The sequence below is a fragment of the Anser cygnoides genome, chromosome Z (genome assembly GCF_040182565.1).
Source record: "Anser cygnoides isolate HZ-2024a breed goose chromosome Z, Taihu_goose_T2T_genome, whole genome shotgun sequence".
Lineage (NCBI taxonomy): Eukaryota > Metazoa > Chordata > Aves > Anseriformes > Anatidae > Anser > Anser cygnoides.
In genome coordinates, this window is record NC_089912.1 from 35,795,082 (window position 1) to 35,820,588 (window position 25,507).

The 25,507-nt window shown below is 39.3% G+C and overlaps 2 protein-coding genes across 3 annotated transcripts in view; both read left to right on the forward strand.

Annotated features, from left to right (window-relative positions):
• Positions 1-18,193, forward strand: part of LOC106045238 (long-chain fatty acid transport protein 6-like) — a 54,940-nt gene extending 36,747 nt beyond the window's left edge. For both annotated transcript variants that reach the window (XR_010827622.1, XR_010827621.1), the window contains exons 14-16: positions 3,523-3,605; positions 5,160-5,310; positions 18,063-18,193. The gene's annotated coding sequence lies outside the window, so the exon portion shown is untranslated. The remainder of the gene's footprint in view (positions 1-3,522; positions 3,606-5,159; positions 5,311-18,062) is intronic.
• The window catches only part of LOC106045260 (long-chain fatty acid transport protein 6-like), a 41,198-nt gene continuing 23,063 nt past the window's right edge, over positions 7,373-25,507 (forward strand). The window contains exons 1-4 of the mRNA XM_013195648.3: positions 7,373-8,860; positions 18,063-18,269; positions 20,573-20,731; positions 21,198-21,322. Of these exons, the coding sequence (XP_013051102.3) occupies positions 7,924-8,860; positions 18,063-18,269; positions 20,573-20,731; positions 21,198-21,322 (1,428 nt within the window). The 5' untranslated portion in view covers positions 7,373-7,923. The remainder of the gene's footprint in view (positions 8,861-18,062; positions 18,270-20,572; positions 20,732-21,197; positions 21,323-25,507) is intronic.

Below are 25,507 nucleotides of genomic sequence, written 5' to 3' on the forward strand. Positions count from 1 at the left end.
TATATTAGCCAGGTTCAGAGTTAATGCGAATCTAGAAGCAGCACTATATTGTATTACCTGGATGTTATAAGATATAACATGCCAAAATGATGACATTGAAACATTATGTTTTTTACATGTGGCAATTTTTGTATATTTTCTTACTGCCTAGAGAAGTTACCAGGAAATGTTTTTGTTTTATCTAATCACGTTTTTCAAAAACATTTTTTTTCCTGTGTTCCAGCAGAAGTAAATTAAAATCTTTCTACTTCATTATTGGGTCATACCTAACTCTTGGGCATCAAAATGTTTTCTGTTGAAGGGAAATTGAGCAAAATAATTATAGTGTACTAAGTCATCCAGGGCCCAGTGGTTTGTCTGTAGTAAGAGTTCTGTATAACATCAATAGCAAAGTAGACTGCAGCTCATGAAATATAACAAGAAGCCGAATAATGGGCAATTTACTTGCTGGATATTGGGTATTATTTACCAAAAATTATATATCACTACATGTAAAATATAGGAGTATTTAAGAGTTTTTTTTTTTAACTTAATCTTTTGAATAGTCTTAATTAAGGGATTCTTCAAAATATGAATAAACCACTTGCAACTATGTGCTAAGTTAATAGTTTTGATTTTATATTAACTTTTTTTTTTTTTTTCTAAGAGTACTATTGCATTATTCAGTGCAGAGACATTGTCTGAGTAGCCAGGGATCAGGTTAGGAAAGCCAAAGCCCTTTTAGAATTAAATTTGGCCAGGTACATAAAGGGCCACAAGAAAGGCTTTTATAGGTGCACTGATGATAATAGAAAGACTAGGGAAATTGTGTGCCCTCTCCAGAAGGAAATGGGAGACCAGGATACAGAGAAAGCTGAGGTATTAAATGATATTTTTGCCTAAGTATTCACCAGCGAGAGCTCTAGCCACATTGCCCAGGCCCCAGAAGTCAAAGGCAAGGACTAGGAGAAGGATGAACTGCCCAGTGTAGAAGATCAGGTTTGAGACCAGCTAAGGAACCTGAAGGTGCACAAGTCATAGAATCATAGAATAGCTTGGTTTAGAAGGGACCTTAAAGATCATCTAGTTCCAATCTCCCTGCCACAGGCAGGGATACCACCCACTAAATCAGGTTGGCCAAGTCCCCATCCAGCCTGGCCTTGAACACCTCCAGGGATGGGGCATTGACAACTTCTCTGGGCAACCTCTTCCAGTGCCTCACGTGACCTGACGATATACATCCTCAGGACTTGGGGGACCCAGTGGATAAACTTGCTAAGCCACTGCCCATCATATTTGAGAAGCTGTGGCAGTCTGGTGAGGTTCTTGATGACTGGAAGAGGGGAAACATAACCCCTATTTTTAAAAAGGAAAAAAAAGGAAGAGACCTGGGGAACTACAGGCCAGTCCATCTCACCTCTTACCTGGCAAGATCATGGAGCAGATCCTCCTGGAAACTATGCTAAGACATGGAAAATAAAGAGGTGATTGGTGACAGCCAGCATGGCTTCACTAAGGGCAAATTGTGCCTGACAAACTGGTGGATAGGAGAAGAGCAACTGACATCATCTACCTAGAACTGTGCAAAGCATTTGACACTACCCCCAGGATATTCTTGTCTCTAAATTGGAGAGACATGGATTTGACAGATGGACTACTCAGTGGGTAAGGAATTGCCTGGATGGTAATACTCAAAGAGTTGCAGTCAATGGCTCAATGTCCAGGTGGAGATCAGTAACGAGTGGTGTTCCTCAGGGGTCAGTACTGGGACCAGCACTGTTTAACGTCTCTGTTGGTGGCATGGGTAGTGGGATCGAGTGCACCCTCAGCAAGTTTACTGATGACACCAAACTCTGTGGTGTGGCCAACACTCTGAAGAGAAGGGATATCATCCAGAGAGACCTGGACAGGCTTGAGAGGTGGCCCTGTGAGAATCTCATTGAGGTTCAACAAGGCCAAGTGCAAAATCCTGCACCTGGGTTGGAGCAATCCCAAGCACAAATACAGCATGGTCAGAGAATGGATTGAGAGCAGCCCTGAGGAAGAAGACCTGGGGGTGCTGATTGATGAAAAGCTCAACATGAGCCAGCAACATACACTTGCAGCCCAGAAAGCCACCCATATCCTTGTCTGTATCAAAAGCAGTGTGGCCAGCAGGGTGAGGGAGGTGATTCTCTCCTTCTACTCTTCTCTTGTGAGACCCCACCTGGAGCACTGCTTACAGCTCTGAGGCACCCAGCACAAGGACGCTGAAGGATTAAAATGAGTCCAGAGGAGGGCCATGAAGATGATCAGAGAGCTGGAGCACCTCTCCTGTGAAGACAGGCTTAAGGAGTTGGGATTGTTCAGCCTGGAGAAGAGAAGGCTCTGGGCAGACCTTATAGTGGCTTTCGGAAAAGCTGCGAAAGCTGGGGAAGGACCCTTTGTCAGGGAGTGTACCGATAGGACATGGATTAATGGTTTTACACTAAAAAAGGAGAGATTTATATTAGTTTTAAGGAAGAAATTCTTCACTCAGAGGGTGGTGAGGCACTGGAACAGGTTTCCCAGAGAAGTTGTGCATGCCTCAACCCTCAAAGTGTTTAAGGCCAAGATGGATGGGGCTTTGAACAACCTGGTCTAGTGGAAGGTGTTTATGCCTGCGGCTGGGGAGTTGGAATTAGGTTATCTTTAAGGTCCCTTCCAAACCAAACCATTCTATGATTCTGTAATTCCCATGTTTTAAAGCAAGTACTAAAATGTTTTTTCAAATCACTTTAAGAAATGAGTATGAAGCTGAGCTTTGGGTTTGAACCAAATGGCCAGAATTAAATTTCCATTATTCCTTGTGTTCTTCAATTTCAAAGACATAAAAAACAAAATGAACTGATCTTTTCCTGTTAAGATTGGTGGGGGAATGGTACAAAAATCTACCTTCAAAAGCTCTGATTGAATCGAGTCTTTCCCCTCAGCAAATAAAGTAGAAATTCTCAGATTAAATGATGTGGTACATATGCCAGGAAGCCTCAAAAATAAATTGATGATGCACTATTTCAGTTATTATTCTTCTATAGCGTTTTTTTTTTTTTCCAAGCATTGAGGAATGCAGTGTGCACTGTGATTTAGAGTGATTTATGAGTTTTTGAAATCTGTATCACAACTACTATGGAGGAGAAAATCTTCTTGTAGTAACACAGTAATCTGAAGAATTGATTGAAGTATTAAAATTATGTCTCTTGGGTTCTTTATTAGTTCTGTGTTTTCCTACTACTTACTGGACTACCAGGAGAGCAATTGCAGTATGTGACATGCTTCTATGTTGTTGATATCTTCCTCTTGTGAGAGGGCAGGTTTGTCCCTTAATGAGACAATTGTGCTGTGGTTTAATCTGTGTGCAGGCCTACTGGCTTGCCAGAAACAGTGCAAATCAGCAATTTGATTGCCTGGCAACTGCATTCTTCATTATCAGCACAAAACTTTTTAACCCTTTTTCAGCTATTGCTTTCTTGCAAATAAATATTTCCATTCATATGTCATTGATATCAACAACCTTGCTTTTGTCAGAGGCTGAGGAGTCCTTAGACAAAAGAGAAAGACTTGGGTCTTCTCTGAAGAAGGTAAAAAACTGACAGAAGTTCCTGGCCGAGGTAAGCTGGGATATCTAGTAAATATGTTGCTCATCTACAAGAAGGGCTGGAAGGAGGACCTGGGGAACAACATACCTTTCAGTCTGGCCTTGGAAGGTCATGTAGCAGATCATCTTGCATGCCATCAGGTAGCACATACAAGACAACCAGGTGATCAGGCCCAGTCAGCATGAATTTAGGTAAGGCAGGTTCTGCTAGATCTCCTTCTATGACAAGGTGACCTGTTTAATGGATGAGGGAAAGGCTGTGGAGGTGGTCTACTAGACATTAATAAAGCTTTCAACCCTGTTACCTACAGCATTTCTCCAGAGAAGCTGGCTGCTTATGTCTTGGATGGGTGTATGCTTCACTGGATAAAAAACTGGCTGGGAAGCTGGGCCAAAGAGTTTTGGTGAATGGAATGCAATCCACTTGGAGGCCAGTCACAAGTTGTGTCCTCAGGACTCAGTATTGAAGACAGTTCTCTTCAAAATCTTTATCAGTGATCTAGATAAGGGGATTGAGGGCACCCTCAGTAAGTTTGCAGACAACACCAAGTTAGGTGTGATTGTTGATCTGCTTGAGGGTAGCAGGGCTCTGCAGAGGGATCTGCATAGGATGGATTGATGGGCCAAGGCCAACTGTATGAGATTCTACAAGGCTAAGTGTCAGGTCCTGCACTTGGGGCACAACAGCTCCATGCAACACTACAGGCTGGGAGAAGAGTGGATGGAAAATTGCCCAGCAGAAAGGGACCTGGGGGTATTACCAACAGCTGGCTGAACATGAGCCAGCAGTGTGCTCAGGTGGCCAAGATGCCAACAGCATTCTGGCTTCTATCAGAAATAGTGTGGCCAGCAGGACTAGGGAAGAGACTGTCACCCTGTACTTGGTTCTGGTGAGGGCACACCTTGAGTACTGCATTCAGTTTTGGGTCCCTCACCACCAGAAGGACGTGGAGGTGCTGGAGCATGTCCAAAGAAGGGAAACAAAGCTGGTGAGGGGTCTAGAAAATGAGCCTGATGAGGGGCAGCTGTGGGAACTAGGTTTATTTAGCCTAGAGAAAAGGAGGTTCAGGGGAAACCTTATCATGCTCTACAGTTACCTTAAAGGAGGCTATAGAGAGCTGAGTTTCTTCTCCCAAGCAACAAGAGATAGGGCAAGACGAAATGGCCTCAAGTTGCACCAGGAGAGGTTTAGGATGGATATTAGGAAAAAAATTCTTCACTGAAAGGGTTGTGAAGTATTGGAACAAGCTACTCAGGGAAGCAGTTGATTCACCATCCCTGGTGGTATTCAAAAGATGTGTATATGTGTTGCTTAGGGACCTGGTTTACTGGTAGAGTTTGCAGTGCTAGGTTAAAGGTTTGACTTTAGAGGTCTTAGAGGTCTTTTCCAACCAAAATGATTCTATGATTCTTTGATCTGAGTAGCCCACAGAAGTTAGACAAAGCAAACTTTGCAGGAAAAGCTCCATAGTTCTGGGGCATCGCTGTTTTAGGTCAGTGTGTAGTCATTTTTGTTAGGTCATTGTATAGAACGAACTATGTTAAATAATGGCCTTACGTTTTTCAGTTCCACTGCACACTCCAGTATCCTCTGACATATAAAAAGATCTTTTGTCAAGAGAAGGAAGACATTCCTCACAGACTTGAAACTGACATAGCTGGCTGGCTTGGTATCTGAAGAAGACAATGGAAAAAAAGGCTACATTGTCTGCTTTGAGGTAAGACATACCATTTTGGGGAGTAACAAGATTTGAATATCAAGTGCCAGTTGGACAGATGTGAAGTACATTCTTGCAGATGTTGCAGTAATACTCTGCAGCCCTAGTAAAGAACCAGGACAGTATCCTCGTACATGAGGTAAATAGGTTGGGGGTGTGGAAAATGACAAGAGGTGTGATTCTGGCGTGATACTGGCAACAGGCAGACCTATGATGTTGGATGTGGTGTGGGAAAGGAACTCATACTGCAGGAGAGTTCATACTGTGAACCACTGCTTTTGGTCTTATGACTTTAGCAAATTCAGAATTACTCAAATGTGCCTGTATACCCTGTAAAAAAAAATGCATACACTTAGTCTATAGTAAGTACCGCTAAACTGTTGTCAGGATGCACTACGGTTGTGTTCAAATTGTTTGTATCAAGCACAAGTGCAGAAAATGTGACATTCAGAAAACAACCTCAGTTTTTCATGGTTTGTGTGACCACAGGCTCAGCTGCAATAAAACACATGAATATCACATTTTAGACATTGGAATGGGTTGCTCATGGAGATGATGAAGTCATTGTCCCTGGGGGTGTTTAAGGAAAGGTTAGACATGGTGCTTAGGGATATGGTTTAGTGGGTGATATTGGTGGTCGTGGGATGTGTTGACCAGATGACCTTGGAGGTCTTTTCCAGCCTTAATGATTGTATGGTTATGTGTCTCAATCCAAGAGCAACCGCAGTAGAAGCCTGGCTCCATCAACATGTTGACATGCTTGGGACGACAGACTTCAACAGCAGCAATATCAACATCGTGTTCAGGTGCCCACAGCTTCTTGCCAGTGTCATTCCTTCAGCATGAATTTAGACCTTTCTGTGGTACGCTGACCCTGAACCAACCCCGCGTTTCCAGGTGGACTGAACTTGGTGGGAGTCATGCACATTCTTTCTGGACCACGACTAGCTGTGCTGGTCTCTTCAGCCTAAAACTGCTCCCAGAGCCCAGTCAGGGCATGAGACAGGGCAGGCCTGGTCCTCCCTGCTGTCAGCCCCATGATCCCATGAGTTTGACCTCAGTGCCGGGGAAGCTCATGGAGCAGATTATCTTGAGGGTCATCACGCGGCACTTGCAGGGCAAGCAGGCGATCAGGTCCAGTCAGCATGGGTTTATGAAAGGCAGGTCCTGCTTGACGAACCTGATCTCCTTCTATGACCAAGTGACGCGCTTGGTGGATGAGGGAAAGGCTGTGGACGTGGTCTACCTTGACCTCAGTAAGGCTTTTGACACTGTTCCCCACAACATTCTCCTCAAGAAACTGGCTGCTCGGGGCTTGGACTGGCGTACGCTTCGCTGGGTTAGAAACTGGCTGGATGGCCGGGCCCAGAGAGTTGTGGTGAATGGAGTCAAATCTGGTTGGAGGCCGGTCACTAGTGGAGTCCCCCAGGGCTCGGTACTGGGGCCGGTCCTCTTTAATATCTTTATTGATGATCTGGATGAGGGCGTCCAGTGCACCCTCAGTAAGTTTGCAGATGACACCAAGCTAAGTGCGTGTGTCGATCTGCTCGAGGGCAGGAAGGCTCTGCAGGAGGATCTGGATAGGCTGGAGCGATGGGCTGAGGTCAACTGTATGAAGTTCAACAAGGCCAAGTGCCGGGTCCTGCACCTGGGCTGCAACAACCCCAAGCAGAGCTACAGGCTGGGAGATGAGTGGCTGGAAAGCTGCCTGGCCGAGAAGGACCTGGGAGTATTGGTGGATAGTCGGCTGAATATGAGCCAGCAGTGTGCTCAGGTGGCCAAGAAGGCCAACGGCATCCTGGCCTGTATAAGAAGCAGTGTGGCCAGCAGGTCGAGGGAAGTGATTGTGCCCCTGTACTCGGCTCTGGTGAGGCCGCACCTCGAGTACTGTGTTCAGTTTTGGGCCCCTCGCTACAGGAAGGACATGGACGTGCTCGAGCGAGTCCAGAGAAGGGCGACCAAGCTGGTGAGGGGTCTGGAGAACAAGTCTTACGAGGAGCGGCTGAGGGAGCTGGGATTGTTCAGCCTGGAGAAGAGGAGGCTCAGGGGCGACCTCATCGCTCTCTACAGTTACCTGAAAGGAGGCTGTAGAGAGGTGGGGGTTGGTCTATTCTCCCACGTGCCTAGTGACAGGACGAGGGGGAATGGGCTAAAGTTGCGCCAGGGGAGTTTTAGGTTGGATGTTAGGAAGTACTTCTTTACCGAAAGGGTTATTAAGCATTGGAACGGGCTGCCCAGGGAGGTGGTGGAGTCACCATCCCTGGAGGTCTTTAAAAGACGTTTAGATGTAGAGCTTAGGGATATGGTTTAGTGGAGTACTTAGTGTTAGGTCAGAGGTTGGACTCGATGATCTTGAGGTCTCTTCCAACCTAGAGAAATCTGTGAATCTGTGAATCCCGCCGGACTCCCGGCAGGGAGCCGAATCCGAGGGAACAACGGCGGTAACCGACATCTTGGGGCAGAACGGCCCCGCGGCGGCCACCCGCACGGCGCCCGCCACCCTCCCCACAGCCGCGGCCCTCGCTCGGCCACCACCGCCTTGCGCAGGCACCGTCCCCGCGGGCTGCCGCCGCCGGGGGTGGAGAGGCGTCAGAGGCAGCAGCTTCCCGCCTTATGCAAGCTGCTCAGGGAGCGGCCGCCCCCGCCTCGCCGGCAGCGCAGCGCGGCCCCGGCAGCCCCGAGCTGGGGGCGGGGGGGCCGGAGGGGGCCGTTCTCTCCCCTGCCCAGCCCTGCCTGCCCTCGCCTCACCCAGCGGGGCGTGCCGTTCCGCAGGTGCGGGGCTGGTCGCGGCGGGCGGGTGGCGGAGAGCGCGGCCGAGCTGGGGCTGAGGCGGGCGGCTTGTGGCAGCCGGTGGCTGGCCGGGTCCCCCGCGCTGCTGTTGCCCGGTGGGGGTGTTGTTGGGGGCTGCAGGCGCCCCTCTCTGTAGGAGGAGAGTCAGGGGAAAGCCTCGACCCCTTCGGAGTCTCCTGTCAGGCTCCGCTCCCTGCCAGGCGGCTCCCTGCGTGCCGACTCCGTGCGTCGAGCCGTTGTGGGGAAATGCGTGTCTGGGACAGCCTTTCTCCATTCCCAATGCTGCCCTCCTGGGTTCCGGGCATTGCCGCTGGGATTGCCTCCTTGCACCTCATCCAGAAACTCCTCTTCCCCTACTTCTGGGCTGACCTGAGATACTTGCTGAAAGTACTGATGTATGGGCTGAAAGTGGAGATTTACAGGCTGCGAGGGAAGATTGTCACCGTCCTGGACAAGTTTGTGAAGCTGGCTGAGGAGCATCCCCACAAGCCGTTCCTCATCTATGAAGGGAAGGTGCACACCTACCGGGATGTGGACAGGCGGAGTAACAGGGTAGCGCAGGTCTTCCTTCACCACGGTGCTCTGAAAAAGGGTGACACAGTGGCCTTGCTGATGGGCAACGAGCCCGACTTCATCCATGTGTGGTTTGGACTGGCCAAGCTGGGCTGCGTGGTGGCTTTCCTCAACTTCAATGTCCGCTCCAGATCTCTCCTGCACTGTCTCAGTAGCTGTGAGCCCAAGATACTGGTTGTGGGAGCAGGTAGAGTATACAGTTGCTTTGCACATCGAAAGCTTTAAATGTCACATCTCCCCTGTGTATGTGTCTTCAGCTCCTACACTGAAAACCAAATTTTCAGATGTTCACAGAAAGAAAGAGATCTAGGACTAGAAGGAACTTAAAGAGAGTATAAAGCTTAAGCTAGTTAGAGTCAAGTATATCCATGCTTTGGGAACATTGTTTTAACCTGCTCTTAAAAGAATACATTGCAGGGAAGTTTGCAACATCTAAGTGTAGCCTGTCCAAGTGTTTAATTACTTCAAGAGTTGCCAAATGTGTGTCAGAAAAGGTTAAAATGAGCTATTAAGAATAATTTTCAATTCCTTTTTAAATAGTCAGTTTTTATCTTATCCAAGTCATGAACTTTCTTTTTCTGTTCCATAGTTGTAGTGATCAAATCCTCTATGATCTAGAAGGTCAAAGCTACACACTATACGTATTCTGCTGTACCACTATACACAGAGGTGTAATTGTTTTCCAGGGATTAAAATTGGGAGTTTTATTTTATAGATGCAGAAGATAGATTTGCAATAACCAACTTAGTGTTGGCATCAGACTGTAGAAGAAACTGCCGTGTTTGAATAGGTGATAACAATGTTTTATGTAAGTTTCCAATGTACTACGTTATTTATTACCTGCTTCAAAAGAATTTAAAATCTTTACATAGATATATTGTGCCCTGTATATTGCAATTGAGCTTCAGTTATGTAGATGTATAAACCAAAGCCAGAGATATAAAACCTAAACTTGGTCTGCTTAGCACCTCAGCATTTATGATCAACTACAAGTGAACCTACAATTGCTAAAAAGATCACACAGTACCTTGACTTTTTGGTTAGAGGAAGATATTTCAAAATGTGAGTGTTGTCCTCTCTCTCTAAAATCATTATTTCAAGTGTAGTATGCCTTATTTCTAGTTCACAGCTTCTTTTCCTGTCACAAAGTTTGTGGATTTTTGCATCAGTGACACCTAACTGGTGGAATTTCCTTCTGTCTGCTCTGTGCAGCTGCTGCAAAAAGTATGCTTTAACAATTTTGTTTAATATTTTTCCCTTGCATATTTTTCAATTAAGTTGTCTAATTCCAGTTGTTTATGCCATGGTGGTTTAAGAATAATAGAGTGTTTGGTAATTAAAATGAGCCAATTTAAATATAATCCCAAAGCAAGCGACGAAAATGTTTCTGAACTGGCAGTTTTTACTTTGCCTTCTTACTTAACTAAAAAAAAAAAAAAAAAAAAAAAAAAAACATTTAACACACCGTCTTTGAATATGTGCTTTTGAGTGCAATTGAGGAATCAAATTAATGTTAAGGCAATTCTTGATCATCAACTGTGGTTGAAGAGAACTTTGGATCAAAACTTGTATATAGAGGTCATCTTTATTAAAATGAGAGGTTAAATAATGAATGAGAAAAGCATATGGAAATCAGGAACAGGATCCGTGTTGCTCCACTCTTAATCTAATATCAGCAGCTTCTAGTTGTAATGACTGTGTTGAACTAACTTGATTTAAGAGTCTGGCCATCTCAGCTCACAGGGGAAAAGCTGCATGTGAACATGTAGTACCAACACGCTAGCCTCTGAGTTGGTCTTTTACGTGTTGGTGAACCTTATTCATGGGTTTCAGTCTGTGCATTAAGATCCTCAGTTCCTCGAACCTACAAGGCATCACAGTATTCTTCAGGATTTGGAGGCTCTATTTGTCCGTCTCTGTGAAAGAACTGGAAATTCTGTTTTGTCCTTTTTTGTTGGCCATGTCATATAATAAAAGAGCCTCTACAAAGGGGTCTGAGTTCTGCAGTTGAAGGCTCATGTGCTGTTTAGTGGCTGTGAGGACTAACTCACATCACTTGAAACAGAAGCACAGTATTATACATCTTTATTGCACATAACATTTCCCCCCAGTGTTTATAAAAATTGCAGGGCAGTATTTAACACTGAGGTTACACAGTCAATTAGATACATTATCAGAGGTGTATTAACATCTTTTCATCTGGTGTTTGTGTTTCAAGGGATTCTGCCTTAACTGTAGGCATGACCTGAGCTTTCCTTGTGTGTTTTGTTGTTGTAGCACTTTTTTCCACTAAATTGGACATTCTTTAGCAAAGAATATACACTAAAAACATTTAACCAGCGGTCCAATATCTATCATTGTCATAGTTAGGGTCATGTTTGGCAAATAAGGATTTATTTTATCTTATTATTAGACATTAGTTTATAAAGGTATTATTTCTGATAGAGGAAATTCTGATTTTTAGCTGTATGCATGCTTTGCACCCTCCACAAACAAATCTAGGCTTGACTCAGCAGCTCCATTGAAACAGTTACAAAGCTACCTTTTCAAGACTTCAGATGACCTTTAATCTAGTTTGTATACTGCAGCACACCAGAAATCGTCCCCTTACAATTTGGTCATTAACTGTCTGTGCTCAGCAAGACCGAATTTGCTCTTGAAATTCTTGTCTGTAATGGCACATTAAGTCTGGAACATGCATTTAAATCCACTTCAGATTTAATTTGTATTGAAGGGGACCTTCCACCTTCTGCTGATATCTGGAACAGTTCCCACAGATAATAGTTTATTGCTAAATCTTCTCTGTTCAGGATATGTTGGTGTCTCTGTGTGCATCAATTGCATTTGAATTCTTTTTTTAGTGCATCGTGTACTTTTTTCAAAAACGTTTTAGTTTTTTATGAATGTGATACCCCTATCCAAACAGGCTGGGTACTGCTTATGCTTGCATTTTCTTCCATACCTTCCATGCTTGCAAAATCTATCCCATTTTATGGACTTTGTACTCTTCAGCTGTCTTTTTTGTCTGCATATTTTTCAGAGGATGTGATTTGGTAACACAGTTCAATTAGTATAGTATTGCCTTTCCTTCAGCACTTGCAGTCAGGTCTTGTTCAGTTCTGACAATTCTCTGATATTTTGAATGCTTTTTCTAACTGCAGATTGGAGTATTCTAGTAATACTTAAATTTTGGGATTTGGTGGTTTTGACTTAGGTATTCTACCACCTCTCTGCAACTGAAACTTTGATTCTTCAGCATCTGATATGTTATACAAGCTGCAGAATTTCTCCTTTTGTTGGTTTCTTGTATGAAATGGTTATCTCTAAAAGGCTGAATTTTTAATACGGTAACAATGTTCTTGTAGTTCATTTAGCATAATCTAGTATCTTGGTTCCTTCCTTCTCATTCAAACACTGGCTGTAAAAGAAAGAGAGATTCTCTGGTTTGCCAATATTTACACCCTGTTTTCCTTCCTAGAATTTTCACTTGTCTTTGTAGTAAATAATGAGTTTTTGCTTTAACTACTTTCACTTGTCTGCTGTGCTTTCAGAGCATTTCAGCTGCTTTGGGATTTTTAGCTTTTACTTTAATTTCTTGTGTAACACTCTCAGTATTCCATCCCCAGAAACTCTCTATCACCACTCCCATTCTGGGGAATGTTTGTTGTAAGAGATTCAAAAGTTGGAGTTTGAAACTGCCTTTTTAATAAAACAGTTTTCTAACGTGCAAGCAAATAAGGAACTTGTGAAGGAGAAAAAGGAAGCTGTATGCCTTCTCTCTGTAAAACTGCTAGTGTTAGTTTAGTAGGAATCTGACCTGCGTATAAGGTGCTTATCTGTACTACATTTATTACCATATTCTGCTGCCCTTATTCCTTTAAAAAAATGTTGGGATAAACAGAGGAGTAAGATACTGTTCTGTGTTACCTTTTAAGGCCCTGTGGCCTTTCTAGGGACTATTTCTATTCATTAGAGGCTTACTTGACCAAGGAACTACATTTTAACCTTTAGGACAAAAGCTGTGTAGAAGTAATACATTCATAATCTAGTGACTCAGTAAAAAGGTACAAATGGAATTTGTTAGTGCGTTTATAGTGTGTTACAAACAGAAGAGTTCAGATCTTAGTAGGACATCCCTGGTTGCCATCATGACTTCTGATTCAAGGATTCAGCTGTGAAAGAATTGCATTAGTAAGCTCCAGGAGATTGGTTTACAACAGTCCTGATAGCAAAAGTTGTTCAGAGTACATTCAGAGTACATGTTGTGTGGATACGCATGGGCAGCCTGCTTTTGGTGACTGTGCTGAGGCAAAACCGTGACTGTTTTGGACCAAGATGACCTCTAACAGTTGTTCCTTTCCAACCTCATCCATTCTGTGATTCTGCCATTCTCACAGCTGTGCAAGGTATAGCCAGGGTTCTGTACTCTTTAGGCATCAGCAGTGCTTTCTACTGCTGGTGAGTGTAATCTGAACTTTTTGTCATTTGAGCTCAGAACCAGGGTTTATTGCTGACAGGTGTAAAGTTCAGACAGATGTGTGTGTACGTCCTGGAGGAAGGGATTTAGGAAAATATTCTTGGTATTTGTGAATTACGATCATGTGGTACATACAAATAGCAGCATCATCTCTCAGATGTTAGTCGTTGGGTAAAAAAGGAATAGATTTTGTCAAAACCTTCATTTTTCTTAAGTTTGGGAAACCTAAACATCCAGATAAAGGAAATTGTAGACCTGCAGAAGACACTCTTACCTACTTCATTTGACACTGTATGTTTGATCACTTGTTTTCTTTCAGTCTGTGTCTCTAAGACAGTGTTTGATGAGAAAACAGTGCCCACTGTGATTCCCAAGCTGGTTTCTGCTGTACTGCTTTTACTGCCTTCGGTGACAGTTTGAGATTCCAGCACTGATGCTGATCCGCAACTGAAATGAGATTTCTGTTATTATTGCTTACTGAGAATAGACCCTGGGTGTAAGGAGTCATTTAGGGATTAGGCACAGGTAACTAATGTTTCTGATGCCAGGCAGTGTGGGAAACAGTTTGGACTTGCCATGGCTTATGGAGCATATCATCCAGGGTGCACATCAAATTTGTGTAAGAACCATTTCATACAGCTTGCTCTCTGAGTAACTTTTTTGTTCAGTCCAACTAGATCTCATAACCTGATTTATTCCATTCATCAGTATAGGACTCGTCTGTTTGCCAATAGGCCACATTGTTTCTATGCTAGAAATTAATATAACAAACCCTGTGTGCAACTTGAAGCCTAGGACAGTAGGTTAAAAACAAAACCTATTTTACTTGTTTTCTCAAAAGTTGTAACTTACTTGTGTATTCATGTGAATTTAATGTAACACAGATTCAAAAGCTTTCTTTTAAACAATAAGTTTCTATAAAAGCAAGAGGAAAAAATGTTTGGAGAAGCATATTAATTTTGACAAAATAATAGATTTTTTTTTCAGTGGAAGCCAAATAGCAAATGGGGAATAATCACATATAAAATATGTAAACAGTGCACACAGAACTTCTGACTACATTGCTAAACGTTAGATAAATATTCATGTCCTCCAAAACAAATAAACGAAAACCTGAGTATAATTTCATAGTTTAAAGAGTCAACAAGTACTCGAGAGAAACCACAAGTTTAAATAGCTAAATTGATTTACTATTATTGCTTTACTATATGGTTGAGTACACATACCAGGTACCTCTAAAAATAATTGAACTATAGTTCCTCCAAGAGGGCTATTTATTCCTGACACATGGACAAGATTATTTGTAAAGACTAATGAGCTCTACACAACATCTGGCACAGAAGTTTTTTGTTCACGGAACAAAACATTAGTTGACTATCATCAGAATTATTCTTTGGAAATATATTAGTACAACTGAGAGTTATCTGCAAGCACTCCATGCTCATGCCTGTTCCAGAAGTAATTTTAAGTTTCTGGCACTTTGAAAACAGCTGTTTTAAATTACTCTTTCTTCTTTGGGAAATGACTTATTGTTCTCTGCTATCTAGCTAGAAACTTCTTTCAAGATAACATATCATTACAAACTGTTCACATATTGTTCCGAGTACTAGATTCCTTAGCACAAAAGAAAAATCCATTGTATATTTTACTCACAGAATAAGTGTTCAACAGCAGTTAGAAAAAAAAAAATAGTAAGGCCTTATACAACAAAAAAAAGCCTTAGGTTATATGAGTGTGTGTTTAGAGAAACAGTAAACAGTATGCATGCTTAATTTGAAGATTGATCTTAATTATTTACTGTAAAAATGTTTCAATCTACTAAAAGGGAGTTATGTCCTTTTGTCGTTCTTGAATCTTAACTGATTATGCCTGTACAGTTGAAATCAGTAGTTGCTATTTTCCTTCCTTCAAAGAAGCAAATGAAAAGAGGAAAAAATAAAATAGAAGAGAGAAATCTTCTTTTTGATAAACTTGCAGTTCATGTTACTCAAACACTTAGAGAAGTGAGTGCACATCTTACCTAGCATTTTTGAATACTAAAGAAGTATGAAGAAATTCACAAATATTTCTGTTGTGCAGTTCTGAACAAAAATGCCTTCTGCAGAGAAAACAACAGCTGGCCAGTATTACACCTTCATCTTTATCACTTTAAAAAACATGGAAGGCAAAACAATTTAAGGCAATGCAAGGAGTAAGGAATCTAGCTCTGGAAAATAAGGAAATTCAGTAATGGCCTCTTTGGTATCTGCAGTACTTAAAAGGTGATATTATTGGGTTTTTTTTGTTTGGTTGGTTGGTTGGTTTTTTGTTTGTTTGTTTTCAGGCCTTTTGCAAGAGGATAGTTTGTAATTCAAAAACATGTAAACTTTCATTTACAATTACACTTCAGTTACACAGGAAAATTTTTCTTGATAACTTTCATTGCACATTTTTTCTTGACATTTGTACATCATGCTGATTATTTAGTAAGGTCTCTACACAGGACAGTCATCTGAGTCTGGCATGTAGGATTGCTGTAAGTTGGAGAAACCACAAAATCCTTGGCATTAATAATTAACAATCCTTAACAATCCTTAACATCTTTGCTGGCACTGTGGTTAGTGCCAATGCATCAACAAACAGTGGCAGAGGACGTGATATACTTTTACTATTTTTGAGAAGAGATATTGAGCTCCAGCAACTTCAAACACACGTTTCTCTTGCTAGATTCTCAGCCTAACTTGTACCTACACAAACTACTAGTATATTTACAAGGCATTTAAGAGGAAGACAAAAATCACAATTGGAAGCTACTTAGTATGTAGTTATTCTGTCACGCTTGGTTTATTAACAGCTGTTTTTTATGAGAAATATTACTGTTGTATTTTAATACTTATGACTAGAAAAACATGCCCTAATTGTACAATGTGACAGCAAAGCAGAATTACTGATGAGTGAACCTGGATTTTCAGTGCATCAGGTTTCCTGCAGTTGACATTATTGTCCTTAACATGACTTTATTTGTTCTATTGCTATGCGTAGTAAGTGAAAGGGGACTATACTCTGGTGATTCAAACAAGAGGCTATCTTTTAGATTTTCATAATTATTTAGGTCATTTCTTCCTGAAATCATTCTGCAGGGTAAGCAAGTTAGGACACCAAAATTTTTGTGTCACACTCCATCAGAATGTTTTCTAAACATTCACAAAATATACAGAACTTGTCCTCTGGCTTCAGGTTTGTAAGACATACATACAGTCAGAGACAGTAGGCTATATCTCTGTTATGGTAACAGAGATTAATATGTCATTCACTAAAACATATACAGCAGTCAGTCACTAGCAAAAATTTTTTTGAAGGATTAAAAATCTTGCATTAATATGGTGCAGAGTATATGCAAGTGAGTTCTATTAACAATGCCCATATTTAGTATTTTCAAAATGAGCTTGGGGTTGACATTAGGAGTTCAAATGCTGGCTCTTGCAGAGCCTCATTATGAGGTTCTGGATGAGTCATTTCAACTTTGTTTGTTTATTCATTTATAAAAAATGAGATAATAACATACATTTATACCCACAGGGATATTTACAAGATTAATTGCTTAGGCTGAGATCCAGCAAAGCACTTAAGTGTAAACGTTTCTTTAAGTATATGAATGATTCTATTGAAAGCAATATGACTATTCCTATTCTTGAGAATTTTGCTGGATTAGTACTTTAATGCCTGTCCAGTATTCTGTGAAAGTGACAGATTGTAAAAATGCTTAAAAAGATAAATACCAAATTTATTACTTAGGAACTGGCCTATATTTATGTATTTTTTTTCTTCTTTTTGTTTAACCTAGGTCTCTCTCTGTGTTTCTATTCTGCTTCAATGAACAAAATAGATCTTATTTGCACTACTTTTCTTCTTTTATAACAGTGAGTTTGTATTTATATTCAGGTAAAAGCTAATGGAATGAATTCCTTTTAGTGAATGAATGTTTGGTTATAAGAAAATAAAATTGTTTGATATTCCTAAAATCCCATTCAGATAAAAATGCTGATATCTGAAACAATCACAGAAAGAGACACATGATTTTTCAGAAGTGTATGAATAAGCCACAGGTCTGTTTCATATTTCTATTCACTGAAATTCAGGTGTCCATACACATGATACAGGTGTACGGACACCTGAATCATATACTGGTATACATGACACATTTTTTTTTTTCAAGTCAGTCACCTCTGTGCTAATGAAAAAACACTGCTTGATGAACAATTGCTGTTGATGGCATCCAAGGAAACCTGAATTGTATTGCTTATATTTATATATATATATATATATATATATATATATATTTACCCTGCATCTTTAACAGATTTCTTCATCTTTAATTTGAATTCATTCTGATTTTAGCAATAACAAAGGGTTATCCAAAATGCAGTGGGAATCAGGAACTAGTAATCAAGGCTCAGTGTTTTGCCTTGAGGACAAGATGACAATTATACCTTGTGGAGTCAGAGAGTCAGCAGTACTTTTACCACCTTATATCCAGTTTTCAATGAATATCCATTCCAGCTCATCATTATTTTACTGTATTATTTGTATTAATTAATTAATTAATTAATTTATATTAATTAATTTAATTAATTAATTTAATTAATTTATATTATATATAATTATATATTTTATATTATTTATTTATTATTATTTATATTATTTTTATATTTTTATATTATATATAATTTATATATATATTAATTTTAATAATAAAAATTAATTAATTAATTAATTTGTATTATTTACTGTATTATTTATTTACATTCATAGAGGTAAATCCAATTCCTCTTTCTATTATAGAAATTAAAATTTTTGGAAGAAACATGCCTTACTTGTGTTTAGTTTTGTGAAGATATAATGTAAGTAACATTATTTTGTGTTAATTTTTAAGATTTGCTTGGGACATTAGAAGAAATTCTTCCTAATCTGCAAAAGGACATTAGTGTTTGGATAATGACCAAAGACTCCACTTTTCCAAGTGTGCATACACTTTTAGACAAAATGGAGGCTGTTTCTGAAGACCCTGTTCCGGTTAATCGACGTTCTGCCAATAACCTCAAGTCATCTGTTTTATATATATTTACTTCAGGAACAACAGGTACTGGTCAGCTAAAGAGGCAATATTTTCCTAAAGCATTCATCTAGAAAGGTGATTTTCTGACACTCTAGTCTGTTTGTTAATCTTTTCATAATTGAATATCATATTTCATATCATTTTGGTAGGAGATAAGCACACTTCTTATAGTTGACTGTTTATATTCAATATTTTATGTGCTTTTTTTTTTTTTTCTTATTTGTCAGGTTGTACAAATACTATGAGATGAGCTTTACCACCTCTTACTACTTAACTGTTGAGGTGTTTATAAAATGTTTTGCTTATTCTATGGGTTTACAACAGTAATAAGTGCTGTTTTGTAATCACATGCCACAGTACAGCTAACATAGCTAACATTTTAACCAGAACTTTAAAAAACAATCTTAAAACTAGCGAATTGACATTTACTTTTTCTTCATTGAATTAAGTTCTATGCAGGTCACTGTAGTGACAGAAAATAGTATTAAGTTACTAGCCTTTAAGTTTAGAAGCAGATGGTACCAGTCCTCTAGCAGCTAAGGAGCTAAGACTTAAAAAAAAAAAAAAAAAAAAAAAAAAAAAAAAATGTGACATGAAAAGCAGCATGATGTTGTTAAGATAAGCAGATTGGCTTTCTTGTTCAGCTGAACACTACTCTTTTAGCCACAGGAAGGATTAAAATGAAGATTCATGTTATGGCTTTTTTCCTCAATATAAATAATTATTAAAATTATTTGCTTCTAATTCTTGGGGAAAATTTAGAAACTAAAAGTTATAGTCTAGAATAATATATATATATACACACACACACACACATATATATAAAGCTAATAATATTGTCCAGATGTCAGGAGTGTTTGAAATACTACTAATATAACTGAATGCTTATATATATTGCATTTGTTTACACCTCTTTTTTTTTTATACTATGTAATTAGAAGAATAAGATTCACTCAGCTTGAGAAGTGTGGGATGACTAGTTCTAGTCTAAAGTAATTCAGCATTTTCACATTTTTGACAATGCAAGAGCATAGTGTTTAGTATAAAATTAATGGTGGATAAACTTATTTGAAAGAAAGTATTACCTTGCATGGTCTGTAGTCAGCTCTTTGTGTTGAAACCCCCTAAGGAAAATATAGGGCAGAAGAAAAAAACTGAAGACTCTCCAGCATCACAAAATCATAGAATAGCTGAGGTTGGAAGAGATCTTTGGAGGTTCGAACTTCCTGCTCTCCCCTGCTCAAGCAGGGACACCCAGAGCAGGTTGTCCAGGACCATGTCCAAGCAGCTTTTGAAGATCTCCAAGGAGGGAGACACCAGAGCCGCTCTGAGCAACCAGTTCCAGTGGAATTCCTTTTTGCTATAAGTTGTTCATTGACAACATAGGCTTAATGCATTTTTTCTTCAGTGTTTCTCTTCAGCGTGAGTTTTGGAATTGGTTTGAAGTGTAGCTAGAATCTCCAGAGATTACACTTCCAGTTAACAGCTTCAGTTAATCGTCAGAGTAACAGTAGCTTTATTAGAATAGGCGACAAAACTTCCTGCTCCATTATACTTTTTGAAATTTTAATAGTTCTTACTGTTCATCAACAGGACTAAATCTGAAGCTTTTGAATGAATTTAAGAGCACATATCAAACAAGATCACATTAAAATACACACTCAAAATAGTAAGTACCAGAGTAGAAGCCCAATGAACTTCTGTGTGGGTCTTCGTGTTCCTGAACAGAAATTCTGTGCTGAACCTGAAGAATCTCATAAAAAGAATATAACTTGAATGAACTCTTAACATCTTTTGCTGGATTGTGTTAAATTCTACATAGTCTTCATAGTGTTCTAAAAGACTAGATAGACTTAGATGAACATGTTTTTAGATAAGCATCCACTGCTTGGTCTGCCTGGTACAAATCCTGTACTTAGCTCTTAGCTATGTTGCAGTCACTTTGGGTCCTGCTTGAATGATGTTGCTATATGTTAAAAGAAGTACATATGGATAATGAATGTTTTTAACCCTTTTTTGTTTCTGTGTAATTTGATAGTGTGTTAGCTGTGGAGTTTCTTCATGTTTCTTCCTATTTGAACAGATTTACATCAGAATAAATAACTAACGCATGAGATTACAAATTGGCTCTTGCATGTCTATGTGTACAGAAACAAACATACAATACTGTATTAAATATCCAGTTGTCTATTTAACTAAATAGTTGTCTGAAAAAAATTGTCTATATTTGGTATTGATTATGTTACAATTATAGAGACTATGGCGGGGAAAAAAAAAAGGCTTCTCATGAAGGGGGACTTTATGCAAATTTTTTGTTTTCATTACAGGTCTTCCAAAGGCTGCAGTCATCAGTCACATGCAGGTTCTTAAAGGAGCTGCTGGACTGTGGGCTTTTGGTGCTACTGCAGAAGACATCATTTATATCACTCTGCCTCTTTATCACAGTGCAGCATCTCTCCTTGGCATTGGTGGATGCATTGAATTAGGTAGGACTCATTTCATTTAATTGTATTTTTAAGAGAGTATTAATTATTATAAAAATGTATTAAAACACATTTAGGCTCTCTGGCATTAGGGAAACTGCAAATTGACGAATATTCTTTTCTGAATAGCTTTATGTTTCTGAATTTTGGGGGATGTGGAAGAGTGTTGTAATAGCAAAGGATCTCTTTTACTTTCTTTTTTTACTGTCTTTGTGGTATTGGAGAAGAATTATTACACTTACTTGTGTAAAAGTTGTCCTTACTTTTTTATTTGGGTAAAAAGGAACTTAGGGATGCATATTTTGACAGTGTGTATAGCACGTTAGTGTGTGTACAGACTAAGTATCGTACTCTGGTATAGAATTAAATGTATTTTGGTGAACTTAAAAAGACTGCTAAATACCAATACAGCTAGCTAAGCCGCCACATAGAGAAATGCTTCGTTTCCTATTTTACTGTTTCCATAAAGGGGCAACCTGTGTCTTAAGAAAGAAGTTCTCAGCTAGTCAGTTCTGGAATGACTGCAAAAAGTACAATGTCACTGTCATCCAGTACATTGGAGAACTTTGCCGTTACCTTTGCAGCCAACCAGTGGTAAGTAGAACCAAGATGATGGCTATCTGTAAGTTACTTGTACGTTTGTTGTTCTTACTGTGGTTATGTTAAGAGGGAAGTACTGTATTGTACTATACCGAGCCTGTTTCTCTGCCCTTCATCTTATGTGAGGTTCCTCAAGTATTTGGTGGTCTGTAGACTGAAAAAAAAAAAAAAAATTGAATTGTAAAAAAAAAAAATTGTAAAAAAATAAAGTAAATTGTAAAAAATTAAAGTATTAAGAGAAAAGATTCAGATATCAAGTGAATCAAAGTCATTTGGTAAAGAAATATTGTTAAAGTTTCACTAACTAATGTCAGAAAACCATTATTACTGTTAAATGCCCTTTTAGAACTTTCAAAACTTTGTTTCTTGGAATATAAGTGTATGAGAAGTCTACGGTTTTGTAGGTCATGTTTTAACACTGCTTTGACTTGTGGGATTTGCTTATATTTAGACCATATGGACCATATTTTATAATTTTTAAGTGGTTTGGTTAGGAAAAATGCCTTTGTTCCAGTTAGAAAGCTATTCCAGACAACAAAGCAAGTTTTGTTAAAATGACATTCTTCCCTGAAACTGTGTAAGCCCTAACTTGAGCATACTTCTTTTCCCTTGGCAGTCAGCAGTGTGATGTTCTGTCTACAGGGTATCAAATACTAAGTGTGCTGAACCTGTTATAAAAACCACGTACAGCTGACTCAGATTAATCGAATTAACTCTTGGTCTGGTTTTTTCTGTGGTATGTTCCTAGAGCTACCCATTGGTTAAGAAAATCCAAAATATTTAGGTTAAATTAAATGCCTAAAATTTGTTGGAATTAATTCAAAATGTAATATAGAATAATATAGACAGAATGGATCAAGCATATAACCTGTTGCATAGCAAGCCCAATTGACTTTCTGTCTTCAACTGTTTGTGCTCAATGTGTCAAAATGAATATGAAACAAGCATTCATAGTCCTGTATAAACTAAAATTCATCTTGCAGGTTATCCTATTGTGATTCAATAATACATGTTAAATCTTTCATAGTAGATTACCTTACCAGTAAAACATGTTAATAAATGTTTTTAAACAGTAAATTATGATCATAAACAGCTTTTATTTTGAATAATACATAAAAATAAATAACTGCTGGAGAGTACCTATATTGTATTAAGCATAAAGAGTAATATCTTCTTTTAATTTAACAAAATGATTAGGAGAGTGCAAAGAAGATGATGGATTTTTTTTTTTCCTCCTGAAAATTTTCAGGAGTATATTTAACTAATGTAGAGTTAGGCTCATATGTCCTACATCCTTATCCATGCATGCCTCAGCAAAGGAAATATAATTGTATTGAAGAGGGCACAGCTGAGGTCCCAGTAATCACCAGTGGCTGTGAACAGAGGAAAGTTAAAGACTACGAAGAAAATCAGAACATTTGGAAGGCCCAGCTTTTTAAATAGGATTTTTTTCTTTGTTGTAGGCCAACGTGATTTCCCCAAAGACATCCCCCTTCTCTTTAACACTTTCTAACTTTTGCTGTGTTTGCAGACTCAGATATTAATTGTTCCTCTTTTCTGTCCTTTAGAAACTGTTCTCCGTACAGTTGAGCACGGCATTTTGTGTTATTAATTTTATCCAGTTCAGTGTCTTAGAGCAACAATGATAGATTAATGTACTTCATTGCTAAACAAAGTCGGTGCTCGAGCGAGTCCAGAGAAAGGGCGACCAAGCTGGTGAGGGGTCTGGAGAACAAGTCTTACGAGGGGCGGCTGAGGGAGCTGGGATTGCTCAGCCTGGAAAAGAGAAGGCTCAGGGGCGACCTTATCACACTCTACAGGTACCTTGAAGGAGGCTGTAGCAAGGTGGGGGTTGGTCTATTCTCCCACGTGCCTGGTGACAGGACGAGGGGGAATGGGCTAAAGTTGCGCCAGGGGAGGGTTAGGTTGGATGTTAGGAAGAACTTCTTTACTGAAAGGGTTGTTAGGCATTGGAATAGGCTGCCCAGGGAAGTGGTTGTGTCACCATCCCTGGAGGTCTTTAAAAGATGTTTAGATGTAGAGCTTAGTGATATGGTTTAGCAGAGGACTTGTTAGTGTTATGTCAGAGGTTGGACTCGGTGATCTTGGAGGTCTCTTCCAACCTAGATGATTCTGTGATTCTGTAAATCCTTCCAAAACCATCAGTAAGTTAAAGGAGTTTTGCAAATAAAGACACTTATACCATCATTAAATAGTCATTCTATTTGTTAATTTGTGTGAGTACTTTCCAAGAGCTGGCATATCTAAACTCTTTGCTCTGTGAGGCTACTTTTTGTTTTTCTTCTGACTAAAGAGAAATCTAATAGTCCTTCTCAAGGAAAAAAAAAATATATATATATAGATATATAAAATAAATGAATTTGATATCTAGTTAGATTGTATTTGAACAGTAGTAACTATTTCTCATGTTTGAACTGGAAGGGAAACATGTTCACACATTTAAGTGGAAGGATTCTAAGTATGTTGTGCAATCCATCATTATTTTTCAAGCTAGTGAAATAATTTGCCAAGTTACTATCTCTCATTAAGTTTCATCAGCTTAAAAGTGGTATATATACTGGCAGCATGAAAAAGGTCTGGCTAACACAAGTTCTAAACTTCTGTGAAGTTACTATGTAGACAGTGTTCTCAAGGTTCAAATACTCTAAAGCCCTTATAATAAGCATATATTAAAACCATAACAATTCTACTAACTGCTTCTTTTTTTTCTTTAATACTAAATTTGAAATAAATGGTGTGTTTCTACAGTTGGAGGCCACAGTTCTCTGATGCTTCTTATTTCATAGATTTTGAAATGAACATTTGTCAAGTCTTTGTGGTAACATCCAGACTTTTAGGTTAGCTTTCCTTATGGGTTCTGTCTTGTTTGATCTTTCTGCCTCTCACTCACATCTGCAACAGCTCTTGAAAACTTCTTGCAGTGGAATTCTTCTGAAACCTGTTCTGCATCAAGTTTGTTTTAGTAACTTGTTGACTGGAAAGACCACTTATTAGGAAAGGAAGTCCTTTTTTTCCTCTTAAGTACAAGCACAAGGTCATGCATTGTGTGATGCTTTTAGCTTTTTCTGGGCTCCTAAATAAGTGAGTAATCCTCGTGCCTGCCCACCTCTAAACGTCTGCTCTCTTTTGATCGTAGTTAAAGTACAGCAGCCAGTACCAATGGTTACTAGCTATCAGTAGCTATAAAATGGATCCTGCTCTAAAATGGCTAGTAAAGGTATTCAGCAAATTAATAACTTATTCTTGCTGGCTGACATTGCTCAAACTCTCTAGTTACAGTGCTCTAAAAATATGAGAAGTACAGTTCAGTGTAGCTCCCTATTTCTTCTTTAGACAAAGGCCTTGGATCCTACTAATCTGTGGACGTATTTTCACTAGGGGGTTTCAACAAAATTTGTTTCTAATTTGAAGTAAGGAGTTACTTACATATAACAGGTCATGAAGCTTTTGGAAAGATAGGAGTGGAAATGTAGCATCTCTTTCATGCTTTTCTGTAAGGGTGTCCGGAATCCTGAAATGGTTTACAAATATAGGTTAGAAATCAGTCTTCTTGATCATTGTTCTGTTTCCAACTGTCACAACCTGTCAGATGTTATGACATTAATTATTTGATATACAATCCTTTGCATGAACTTGGTAAGCTCTCTATTAAAGCTGGAGTTCACCTCTACTTGTATTCAAAGTCTGTTTCACAGTTCAATAAACCATTGCTTCAAAATCTTCTTAAGTATCAATCCTGTTTTATCTCCATTTGGTAGTGAGCTGGTGTTATCCTTTGGCATCAGTAACATTTCCTGTTTCCTTGGAGCTACCTCAAACATGTAAGATTGTGTATATCAGCTTTCAGACTTAACTTTGTTAAGCTGAAGCGAGCCAATCTCTTTACTAGAACCAGTTTGGCCAAGGTTTTCTTTGGATAGGATTAAGCTCTGAAGTGACTTTAGCAAAGATGCTTAAGGATTTATTTTATTAAAACTCTTCTGCATTAGAACAATAGTAATTTAAAAGGAGAAAACAAGGAAGTTCACACTGCCGATATCAGCAAACAGAGTGAACACATTTCCCTGCTGTTGACTCAGGTGCTGTGGGAAGGGGTATAAGGGCAGGTATGTTGGATAACAGTGTGTCCCACCTGGAAACAGGTTTCTTTGAAGGAAG